This window comes from Psammomys obesus, unplaced genomic scaffold (assembly GCF_907164565.1).
Source record: "Psammomys obesus unplaced genomic scaffold, mPsaObe1.curated_primary_1811, whole genome shotgun sequence".
NCBI classification, from domain to species: domain Eukaryota; kingdom Metazoa; phylum Chordata; class Mammalia; order Rodentia; family Muridae; genus Psammomys; species Psammomys obesus.
This window is the reverse complement of record NW_026595981.1, coordinates 24,896,022-24,908,535: the sequence shown is the minus strand read 5'-3', so window position 1 is coordinate 24,908,535 and position 12,514 is coordinate 24,896,022. Positions and strand designations below refer to the sequence as shown.

The following is a 12,514-nucleotide window of genomic DNA, read 5'->3' as shown; positions in this document are numbered from 1 at the left end:
GGAACTTAGAGCCCCTTGGTATTTAGGGTTTCGGTAGCTGCGAGGCGTCAGGATGAAGAAATTCTAGGCGGGCTTCCGAAACTTGAGATGTGAGTTATCTAAACACGGCTGGGGACGGTGTGTTGGCAAATGAAGTCTTCAAGAAGGTGTCTTGTGGCTCCAGGAGGATTTCCCCACGGCCTTGCCTGTCCTCTGACAGCGCCACCTAGCGAAGCCTCGGAGTGGCGCTGCGGCCACCTTCGCCAAACCACACACCTGCGAAGAAGGAAGCCCAGGTGCTCGGCACGCCGAGTGCGCACGCGCACGGAGGGGAGGCGCGGGGCGTGGCCGCGGCGCAGGGGCGTGGCCGCAGCGCGCAGGCGTCCTAGTGGCGGGTGCCTGCGTCTCAGGATGGAGGGTGAGTGAGTAAACAAGCCCGGGGCTGGGCGGTGGGGCCGGGCCTCGGCGTGGGCTGGCGCCGGAGGCTCCGGGAGGGAGAGGCGAAGAGATAAGGCGACTCACGGGAGGGAGCCGAGGGGTCACCCCATTGCCCGGCCCCGGGGTAGCGCGACGGAGGGTCCCGAGTGCCGTGGGACCCCGGGGCGAGAGCGCGTGCGAGCTGCTGGGGGCCGCGTTGCGGGGGAGGCGCGACCGGCTCGCGGTCCGTGGCGTCTGCCGGGGACCCTGAGTCCTGGAGGCTGGAGGACCAGAGGCCCGGGCTGGGCTGGGGGTGGGGGGAGAAGGGGACGGGCTTTGGGGGATGCTGAGGAAGGGGTGGCCAGGCCGAGGGGACCGCGAGGTGAGCGAGGTTCTTAAGGCGCCCAAGATCAAGGGTCGAGGCTCCCAGGGTCTCGGGGCGCCTCCACCGCCTTCTGCTCCCGCAGCCTGTCGCCGACCCAGCCCGCCTCGCTCCCAATTCCGGGTTTGAATGGGGGTTCACCTTCACCCCGGGGCTGTCTCTCCGTGCCCAGCATGCTCTGGGGGAAGCAAAGCCATATAAACGGAACGTGCCCCGAAGTTTTTAAGAGGCAAGGTGTTACATTTGGGACGCGCTGGTCAGAAAGGAAATGCGGGACAAAACTTTAAAAGGATTAAAAAAAAATACGTTTAACTTTTATGCGTGGGAAGGTTTTAAACGCCTGGCGTGTGTGTGTGTGTGTGTGTGTGTGTGTGTGTGTGTGTGTGTGAACTCAGTTAGGGATGGTTATCCACCTCCATGCCGGGTGCAGGGAACTGAACCCATGCGTGCTCTCCGCCGGAGCAACAAGTGTGCTGATCCGCAGAGACGACTTTCCGGCCAAAGTATGGAACCTGTTCCTTGGGGAAAACAGCCAAGGAACACAAATAACTGGATCTGTACAGGGACTCCATTGAAAATGTAGGGTCCATTGAAAATGTAGGGGCCGGTCGTGGTGGCGCACGCTGGTAGGGTTTGCTGAAGGAGGTGGAGGCCAGAGGACCACGAGTTCGAAGCCAGCCTGGTCTACATAGTTTTACCCCGGTGGTGGTAGTGGCGGCAGAGGATGGCATACGCCTTTAACTTTTAGCACTCAAGAGGCAGATGTAGATGGATCTCTTAAGTTCGAAGCCAGCCTGGTCTACAGAGGGAGTTCCAGGACAGCCATGGCTGTACAGAAACCCTGTCTTGAAAAAAAAAAATGTAGTTTTTTTTTTTTTTTGGCTTCATAATGCCCCAGAATAGGAAATCACACACACACACACACACACACACACACACACACACAATGAATTTTTTTTGCTTTGTTTTGAGACACGGTCTCTGTGGAACTCTCCATGCACAGCACACCAGGCAGGCCTCAAACTCACATGATCCTCAGGCCTCTGCATCAGTTGTGTTGGGAATTAAAGATGTGGGTCACCACACCTGGCTGCACCCAAAAGATTTTTAGATGAGGAAAGGGCATTGACTGTTTCTCCAGCCTGAGGAGTTATGAACTCTGCCGGAATTTTGATTTTCCGGGAAACCCCTTTTCAGCTTTGGAAAAGTAGTGACCCCGAAAGCGAGAGGACCAGTTCACATAGTAGTGCATGCTGGGAGAGAGAACTTCGTAACAGACTAACATGGAATCTGGTTGTGATGGTGCAGGCTTTAAGAACGGAACAAAGAGCCATCTGTAAAAAGGCAACATTGAAATGGATGTGGCGCACACGCCCTTCTGGAGCCTACATGATGTGCTATCTTCTGACCCGCTCTAATATTTGTATGTGGAAGTCTAACTGAAGAGTCTTGTTTTTAATGGTAGTAGTGGATGGCCTCTAACATTAAAACCTTCTGCTGGTGTAGTTCAGAGCCAGTCGAGGATCTGGAGCAGGCTGCTGTAGCTCTCCCTGATCATCCTTGTACATCTCCAAGCCAGCATTTTCCTCAGTTCCTGGGAATAAAATCCCCCCCTCCCCAACCAAATCTGATTTGACTTTTGTTGCTCTTTGTCTGCAGCGGAAGTGACCTGGCTCTATGGAACACTAGGGCATACTAGAGTTGGTTAGTTAAGATGCTGGTGACAGCAAACTAGGCTGGTGGCACATGCCTGTAATTCAGCACTTAGGAGGTAGAGGTAAAAGGTTCAGCATTCAAGGTCGGCCGGGACTAGCAAAGTTGAGGCGAGGTAGATGCAATCCATGAGATTCTGGTATACTGTTGTTGTTTTATAATTTATTTTATTTTATGTACATTGATGTTTGAATGCATGTATGTCTGTGTGAGGATGTCAGGATTACACACACCCACTGGCATGTGGGTGCTGGGAAGTGAACCCAGGTCTTCTGGAAGCACAGCCAGTGCTCTTAACCACTGAGCCATCTCTCCAGCCCCTTTTTGTTTTTTGTGGTTTTTTTTTTTGAGATAGGGTTTCTCTGTGTAGCCTGGCTGTTCTAGAACTTACTCTGTATACCAGGCTGGCCTCAAACTCTAGAGATTCAGCACTCTCTGCCTCCTGAGTGGTAGGACTAAAGGCTTGCACTCAGCTACACCCAGTTTGAGATCCTGTTTCTTTAAAATCACAATAGCCTTCTTGTGCTCGGAAGGGAAACCTGTGATGTGTAAATACTCTGGAGAAGTAGAATGGTGCTTTGGTATCCAGTCCTTTGACCTTACTGTGAGGCACTGTTATCCACAATGTGTTGGGTTGCATTCATAACTGTCTTGGGATGCAGACGACCTGTGAGGTACAGGTTGGACACACCTGGACAGATACAAAAACATGCCTAGTATCTTAATTGAAGATTCTGTTCCATTGTGTTAATCGGCTCCGGGCTGATTTAAGTACAAATGTTAATGAAATTGAGTATCTATCTATCTTTATATATGCTAATATACGTGATATTGGCTCTGACTGACAATCTCTTCTGAACTCTGAGGTCACTAGCCCTCCCACGGCACACATACATACATGTAGACCGAACACACAAAATAAATCTAAAAGTAAATTTTAATTAACCAATAAAAAAACAAGCCGAGCTAGGTGCTGGTGACACACACATTTAATCCCAGAGCTCAGAAAGTAGAGGCAGACAGATCTCTGAATTTGGGCCCAGCCTGGTCTACAGAGAGAGTTCCTGGATAGCCAGGGCTATGTACACAGAGAAACCTTCTGTCTTGGAGGAAGGAAGGAAGGAAGGAAGGAAGGAAGGAAGGAAGGAAGGAAGGAAGGAAAAAATGTAAAGCTGTAGTGCCTTACGGCTGCAAAGCCTTCCTTTGCTTGCTTTTCAAGACTTGCAGGGCCAGGTGTGGCCTTATTTTCTTTCAGGTGTAGTCTTTACAGGAATATGTGTTTTCAGTTTTCTTCTGTGGCAGGCTGTGTGCTACATATATGTTGCACTGTGCTTCTTGTCTTGCTTTGTGTGCTCACTTGAGCTCAGAGGCTATCTTAGAGGAGCAATATCTCTCTACCATGTGGGGTCCAGGGATGGCACTCAGGTTGTCAGGCTTGGCAGCAAGAACCTTGACTCAAATTTTGCATTCCCGCCTGCAGTCCGAGGAGTATACTTAGGATATCGTAATTTTCTTAAATTTATTTTCATTCGTAATTGTTTATACGTACATGTGAGTGCAGGTGTCCTTGGAGCCCAGAAGAGGGTGTCAGATCTGGAGCTGGAGTTAGAGATGTTTGTGTGGGGGTGCTGGGAACTGAACTCGGGTCCTTGGGAAGAGCAGCAAGTGGTCTTAGCCACCCAGTGATCTCTCCAGCCTCTTGCTGTGTTTAATTTGCATTTTCCATGACTAATATGCTGAGTCCTCTGTGCACCTGTTGGAAATGCTGTTATTTATGGAGCTGAATTTAATTATATGAAGACTTCAGCCCCAAGCAGTATGTTTTGGGGTGTCTCCAGTGTACAATGACCATAATGAAAGACTCCTAATAAGTAACTGAAATATAAGTGCTGATAGAAAATGCAAATAGGAACCTGTCTGTGTACACTCGTATGCCTAGGATGGATGACCGCGTTTCTCTGCAAACCTGTTCCAAGTGCTCGATGGTTTGTTTGCTTTTCTTTTTCTTCACTTTGTTGTGATAACCACTGAGTAGGAGCTAACTGCTTCGCTATCGTGGTGCTGTACTTGAAGTGTTGTGTTGTGTTTTGTTTTTTTAATGTTACTTTTATTTTATGTGTGTGGATGCTTTGCCTGGTGCCAGAGAGGGCAGGAAAGGGTATCAGATTCCCTAGGACCAGAGCTACAGATGGTTGTGAGCTGCCATGTGGCTTCTGGGAATAGAACTCAGGTCCTCTTGAGCCCCATCCAGGGCTCTTAACTGCTGAGCCATCTCTCTAGCCCTTTCACATGACTTTTTAAATCACATCTGCTTCTAAAGAATCTTTCATTTCTTTCTATGTTCTGTGAGGGATCATCTGCCAAATAAGCTTTTAGAGACATAGAAGATAAATCAAAGGCCAAGTGAAATAAACACTGGCTCATGGACAGGCAAGATTCAAATATCACTCAAATTGTAAAAGGAAGTATGGTTTATTTTGCATTGTGGCTAGTTAAAACTGGAGGGCATTTTCATGTGCGTGTATATACTCCTTGCCAAAGAAAACAGTAAGAAAAATTGGAAGCGGTACCGTTAATTGTTGGGTCATTCTGTTGCTGTCATCTCTCAGCAGACTGTATGTAGAGATAACAGTTATGTCCCTTCCTTAGTGAAAATACTGACATTTTTTTCCCGTGACCATTCCCTCTAAGAAGTCTAAGCACAAACCACCACTACCACAACCATCACCCCCACCCCTGTCCCCCATTACCATCACAATCATGGATGGCTCCCATGCCCTCAATACCACCACAACCATCATTCCCACGCTCCCATTACCACCACCATAAACACTGGAATAAAAGTTTTTCCCATTCCTGATCTTTCAGTTGCATAGAGTGATCTGTTCTGAGCATACTATTTCAAAATAAGGAATGTCCCTGTAATCCTTGCACTTGGAAGCTGCTTCAGAAGGATACTGAGTTCAGGAGGAGCCTGGGCTACAAAGCAAGAAAAAAAATATATTTAATGATTTATTTTTATTATGTATACAATGTTCTATCTGCATGTATACCTGCATGCCAGAAGAAGACACTAGATCTTATTACAGATGGTTGTGAGCCACCATGTGGGAATTGAACTCAGGACTCTGGAAGAACAGCCAGTGCTCTTAACCTCTGAGCCACCTCTCCAGCCCATATATATATATATATAAAATAGGTGGAATTGGGAGGGGAAGAGATTTGTAACTTATATCCTATAATCACTGTACTTGGGAGGATCAGGAATTCAAAATCACCAGTAGCTACATAGGGAGTTCAAGGCCAGCCCGGGCTACGTGAGACTCTGTCTCAAAAAGCAAAACCAAAAAAAAGTAGACCGACTTAGGATGTCAGCAGTTGAGAACCAGGCAGGCAGTAAGCCTGTCCTGAAGTAAAAGAGAGGCAGAGCAGGTGGGTCTCTGTGAGTTTGAGACCAGCCTGCTCTACAAAGTGAGTCCAGGATAGCCAAGGCTATGCAGCGAAACACTGTCTCAAAGCCAAAAAAGAAAAAAGAAAAAAAAACAAAAAGATGCTGGAGATTTCAGATGGGGAACTCTGGAGTTGTCATCAGTATGTCCATAATTCAGATGGAGGTGAAAGACACCGAGATTTGAAAATTGTGGCCATGTTGACACATATACGCCTCTCAGCGCTCAGCAGGCAGATCAAATTCAAGGCCACCTGGTCCACATAGAGTGTTCCAGGCCATCTAGGACTTCAAGAGAGACTGTCTCAAATAACCTAACCAAACCAAACCAAGAAAAGGTGATCTTTTGAAAAATCATGAACTTTAGCTTTAGGGGACTTACAGTGAATTTCATGGTGGTAGAGAAGAAATTACAGCATGTAAGATCCTTAAATAAAAATTTATTGACTTTAGCCGGGCGCAGTAGTGCATGTCTGTAGTCCCTGCACTCAGGGAAGCAGAGGCAGGTAGATATTTGTGAGTTCCAGGCCAGCCTGATCTACAAAGCAAGTCCAGGACAGCCAGGCTATACAGAGAAATCTGTGTCGAAAAACAAAATAAAACAAAAAAAGCAAACACACAATCTGAAACCTCTAGTTTCTGTTTTGGATTTTAGCTCTTCATGGGTCCTTGAAGTGGTTTTTGACTCTATGAATAGAAGTAGTTTTCAGGGCTGGAGAGATGATGCAGAAGGTAAGAGCACTTGCTGCTCTTTCAGATGAGCTAGGTTGGTTCCCTGTGCCCACAGGGTGGCTCCCAACCATCTGAAACTGCAGTCACAAGGGACCTGACACGCTCTTCTGGCCTCTGGAACCTACACATACGTGGTGCATATACATTCCTGTAGGCAGTACACTCATACACATAAAATGAAAATAACTAAATCTTACCAAAAAGAAGTAGGACTCTACCAAGCTTAGCTAGTAAGTATAGAGTAAAACCAGATTTTCTTGACTTGTGCATAGAGATTTATTGTGTATACAGCTTCTGCAGGCCAGAAGGGTGCACCGGATTTCATTATAGATGGTTATGAGCCACTATGTGGTTGCTGGGAGTTGAACTCAGGACCTCTAGAGGATCAGCCAGTGCTCTTAACCTCTGAGCCATCTCTCAAGCTCATATGTTTAAAGTTTTAGGTCTACCTGCTGGCTAATTTTAGAAATTGGGTAAGGGTGGAAAGAAGTTTAGTGAGAAAATAAATAATTGAAAGGATACAAGTTTTTTTTTTTTAATTTCATTTATTTTTGTATTAATTACAGTTTATTCACTTTGTATCCCAATTGTAGCCATCTCCCTCCCTCTTTTCCACTTATGCCCCTCCCCCAGTCCATTTTTAGGGCTGTCCTCTCCTCTTCCATCTGATCCTAGCCTATCAGGTCTCATCAGGACTGGCTGCATTGTCTTCCTCTGTGGCCTGGCAAGGCTGCTTCCCCACCAGGGGGAGGTGATCAAAGAACCAACCCATGAGTTCATGTCAGAGACAGTCCCTGTTCCCATTACTAGGGAACCCACTTGGAGACTGAGCTGCCATGGGCTACATCTGTGCAGGGGTTCTAGGTTATCACCATGAATGGTCTAGAAGTTTTTAATTAAGAATATATTTATGTTGTTCACATGGTGGTGCCTGCATGTGTGTATGTGCACTGTGCATGTTTAACGCCTGTGGAGGTCCTCTGCAAAAGCAGCAAGTGCTCTTTACTGCCGAGCCAACTCTCTGGCCCCAGAAGGATAGAATTCTGAACATAAGCAATTTTCTAAATAGCGTTAAGCATCTGTAAGACCTTAATAAGCAAAATGGTAGCAGAGACCCTGAAGTTCTTCAGTTCTTGGGGAGCATCCTGCTTAGGGGCTCAATATCTGAGCATGCTGTATTGATTCAATAAACTCATTTTTTATTCTCTTGCAAAGCTAAACACTTCTTTTTACCTTTAGGTCTTGCCATTCATCTGAAGAACAGAGACACATTATAAAATCTGACATTTTCTCCTACATTCCTCAAGGTAAGTAGAGCATATCCCAGTAAAAATCTCTAAATTTTCCAGCTGTAATTCAACCCTACCCTCAAAATAAAGTTGCAGTGTAGTTGGTATCCATAGGTCTGCTGCTGACTTGGAGGTGAGATTGTTCTGTTGTCATGTGTTTTCATTACTAGAATGTAGAAATTTAGGTAGCGTGTATTGTAGGTGGATTTTCTCCCAAGTTTGTAAGGATTTGGTAAAAAAAAAACTCCCCTTCTCTTGGGGCTGGAGGGATGGCTCAGCAAAGAGCACTGGCGGAGACCACTTCCAGAAGACCGGGTTTCGATTCCCAGCACCCACATGGCAGCTCACACCTGTCTGTAACTGCAGTTCCAGGGGATCTGGCACCCTCACACAGAACCAACAACAATGCACAGAAAAATAAATAAAACACTTTGAAAATCCCTGTCTCCTTTTTAAAAGATGTATTTTTTTATGCATGTGGTGTGTCTCCAGCATGTCTGTCTGCATTGTGTGCATACGGTGCCCGAGGAGGCCAGAAAAGGGTGCCGGGTCCTTTAGAACTGGAAGAGTAGGGAGGTATTTGTGCTTGCAAGTCCTCCAGAGGAACTAGGTTTGGTTCTAGCAGTCATATCAGGCTGTTCACAACTGCTTATGACTTCAGCTGGAGTTCCTAATACTGTGATAACTCAGCTCTAGCCCATGCAGAGATACACATGCATGTAATTAATAAAAAATAAACCCTTAAAACGTGAATTTAGTGACTAGGCATCCAAGTATCAAAAAAAAGTCAAGCCCCTAGTAATGATGAGGCAACAGGGACTGGCTAGGGATTGAACTCAGGATCTGTTGCAGTGCTAGATCTAGAACCTAGGGCCACACACGTTAAACATGGTCTCTGTGCGTGAGCTACACCACGCCGCTCCAGCACTAAAGGACGGTAGGCGCTGAAATTTTTCACACTGAGACCAGAATTTACTCCTGCAAAAGTTTGTTTTCAGTTGAAATTTTAAACTCATATTTGGGCTCTCAGATGTACCCTGTTCATTTGAGTTTGAGGAAGCCTTCCTTTCCAAGTAATCATGTGCTGTTTATCACATCTGTTTTTCTGAGTCCAGGAAAATGGATATAGCAAGCCCCCCGACTTCCAAATGCATCACATACTGGAAAAGAAAAGTGAAATCTGAGTATATGCGGCTTCGGCAGCTCAAACGGCTCCAGGCAAATATGGGAGCAAAGGTAAAAATGGTTCCCAAGAGGGGGGTTATATCTGCGTACTTCTCCAAAGTATGAATGGGTTCTGGGGTTTTCCCTCTGCGACCTGCATTGACCCTTGACAGTCTGCCTTGGCTTTGCTAGGCTCTGTATGTGGCAAATTTTGCAAAAGTTCAAGAAAAAACCCAGATCCTCAATGAAGAATGGAAGAAGCTTCGTGTCCAGCCTGTGCAGCCGATGAAGCCTGTGAGTGGGCACCCCTTCCTGAAGAAGGTACTTTGGAATGTGAGCCGGCCTTTCTTTCTCCTTGGACATGAAGTTACAAAGTTGAAAATTAACCATTGTGTCCTTGTCCTCCTCCATTAATGAGTATAACTGTGACTCTTTCATAGAAAACAAAAACACTGTTTTCCTGGGTTTTGTGTCCAAATAACACAGTGTCCTGTTTTGTTCCTAGTGTACTTAGATTCTAGGAAACAAATTCCCTAGGTAATGGACAGAAGTTTGCTGATCAGAGGGACTGCCTTACCATAAATAAATACATTTGTTTGTGAACTAAATTGAATTATAAATTTAAAAAGCACATTCTAGTTGCTCATAGTGCCAAATGCCTTTAAAACCCAGTTCAGGAAGTAGAGACAGGGGAAAAGGAGTTTGAGGTTGGCCTGGCTACATAGTAAACGAGGTTACCCTGGCTACTTAAGAGGCTGTCTTCTTATTTATTTACTTACTTATTTTTACAATTCATTATATCCCAATTGTAGCCCCCTCCCTTATCTCCTTCCTGTCCTACCCTTCCTCCCTCTTCCCCTGGGAGCCTGTCATTCAAAGGGGAAAAAAACATTCTAGCTTTGTAAAGAGGTAATACTTTTAATTTTTTATTGCATGTATTAATTTTGCTCAAATAACGTGTATGTGGGTGAGTCCTCATGCATGGCAGTCAGTTCTGTCCTTCCACACGTGGATCCCAGCAGTTGAACTCCGGTCATTGATTTGGAGGCCAGTGTCTTTACCTAATGAGTCATTTTAACAGCCTGGTAATATTTTTTAAATACAAAAAACCAATAGTGTATTAACACCAATGGTCATTACCAAAGCAGGATGGAACTCTAGTTTGTGTACTGTCTCGCTTCATGTGCAGTCCCCGTCCGTGCAGCTATATCCAAAGCTTAGATTTTTTAGAAAACATTACTGGGCTGGAGAGGTGGATCAGAGGTTAAGAGCACTGGCTGTTCTTCCAGAGGTCCTGAGTTCAATTCCCAGTAACCACATTGTGCCAAATATCTATAATGAGATGTGGTGCCTTCTTCTGGCATGCAGGTGTACATGCAGGTAGAACATTGTGTACATAATAAATAAATCTTTAAAAAGTCGGAAACATTCCTGGAGCCAGTCGTGGTGGCTCATGCCTATAATCCCAATACTCTGGGAGGCAGAGGCGGGTGGATCGCTGTGAGCTCAAGGCCAGACTAGTCTACAAAGCAAGTCCAGGTCAGCCAAGGCTGCACAGAGAAATCCTGTCTCAGAAAAAGAGAGAGAGAGAGGAAGAAAGAAGAAAAACATCCCTGAACTCAGGCCCTAGCACTCTGAGAGGCCCTCTAGCAGACCATGCTTTGGTTGAAGGGAGCATCTGTTGAGTGTGGCAAACATTGTGCTGAACTCTGAGGGACATAGTTGTGAACAAGAGGCAGTTCCTGCTTCCCACAGCTTGTCAGCTTAGATTCCCTTTAGGAGCTGCTGTTAACGCTCTCCCAACTTAATAGTTTACAAGAATTTGGAGACACACCTCAGTGGTTAAGAGCACATACTGCTTGTGCAGAGAACCTGAGTTCAGCTCCCAGAACCCACTTCGGTGACTCCCGCCCCCTTTAACTGTAGCTCCAGGGATCCGATTCTTCTGGCTTCTGTGGGCACCTACACTCAGTTGTACACAGACACACATAATTTAAAATAAGTCTAAAAAGATTGAAAAGAGCATGGGTGGGGGGGTGGCTCAGTTGGTAGAGCGTGTGCCCAGCACACATTAAACCTGGGGTTGATCCCAAGTGCTCTTGGGGTGAAACTGGCATGACACACATCTGTAATCCTGGTCCTCAAGGGGAAAAAGGGTAGACACTGGGATCTTTTGGGAAGGAAACTGTTGTGTATCCCTTATAGTTTTGTTTTTATTACTTTGGCTCTGTAGCCTTAGCCTAGTCTGGCCTCAAACACTGCAGTTCTGTCTCAGCCCCAAGTGCTGGAATGATGGGCATGAAGCCATCATAGCTGACTTATGCTGGTCCTCTCTTGAGCTGTATGCTTACTCTTTCTTCTCTGTGTTGCTGCTTTTCTTTCAGTGTACCATAGAGAGCATTTTTCCAGGTTTTGCCAGCCAGAGTATGTTGATGAGGTCTCTGAACACTGTTGCGTTAGTTCCTATCATGTATTCCTGGTCCCCTCTCCAGCAGAACTTTATGGTATGTATGAAAACACTATGGAAGTGTTTAAACTGTGTTGTCATTTTATGCTGATCAGTGTGGGCTTCTCTTAGGTTAAAGACTGTCAGGGCATGGCATAAAGCTTGGATCTACAGAGCAGAAGATTATTATCACACAGTTGCTCTAAAATGATACATGTTTACAGGCCGCTGAGAAGCCTAGCAGATACAGGCACCTACCACCAGTCTGTCTACAGCCTGAGTTCTGTCTCCAGGACCCACATGGTAGGAGGAAGGAACTGACTCTTGAACGTTTCCTTTGGCCTCCATATATATGCACGCATACACACACACACACACACACACTGCAAGTTGTTTTATCCAGTTAGATTTTGATGATCTCTAAAATATACTTCTGATTGCTGCTTTTTTTTTTTTTCTTTTTTTTTTAGTTAATGAGACAGGACAAGACTCCCAATTTTTTTTTTTACTACTTTGACCCAACTTTGTTAAATTAGTCACAGTTAAATATGGCTGAATCAGACCCTTGAGGCTTACACAGGCTGCCAGCCCTGCTGATGGAGCAAGTTTTTTGGAATCCTCTAATGGCAAGGTGCTGTGGAGGCAGCCGAGAGTATGGAGGTGGCTCTGAGTAACTGCCTTCATCCCATGCTTTACCCTGACTCCTGCTAGGATCATTGTTCTGGTCATTTATCCTCTCTAATGCTGCTGTTGCTCATTATCTGCCCACTGAGACCAGTGCTGCTGTCTTGACTAAAATATGGGATGGAGTCTCTAAGAGTAAAAACTTTGGAATGCTTTTACTTAATCCTTGGGGATTTAGGAATGACTAGGTTGGCACTGGGACGTAGCTTAGCGATAGAGTATGCTTAGCGATAGAGTATGCTTAGCGATAGAGTATGGTA

General features: G+C 45.8%; 1 protein-coding gene across 2 annotated transcripts in view; it reads left to right on the top strand.

The window, feature by feature from the left end:
- The first annotated feature begins 343 nt into the window (after nucleotides 1-343).
- Nucleotides 344-12,514, top strand: part of Ezh1 (enhancer of zeste 1 polycomb repressive complex 2 subunit) — a 37,193-nt gene continuing 25,022 nt past the window's right edge. The window contains exons 1-5 of one of the 2 annotated variants that reach the window (XM_055619735.1): nucleotides 344-397; nucleotides 7,911-7,978; nucleotides 9,076-9,196; nucleotides 9,317-9,445; nucleotides 11,509-11,628. In XM_055619735.1, the coding sequence (XP_055475710.1) occupies nucleotides 9,080-9,196; nucleotides 9,317-9,445; nucleotides 11,509-11,628 (366 nt within the window). In that variant the 5' untranslated portion in view covers nucleotides 344-397; nucleotides 7,911-7,978; nucleotides 9,076-9,079. Of the gene's footprint in view, nucleotides 398-7,910; nucleotides 7,979-9,070; nucleotides 9,197-9,316; nucleotides 9,446-11,508; nucleotides 11,629-12,514 lie in introns of both variants that reach the window. The other variant, XM_055619736.1, reaches the window with a different exon arrangement.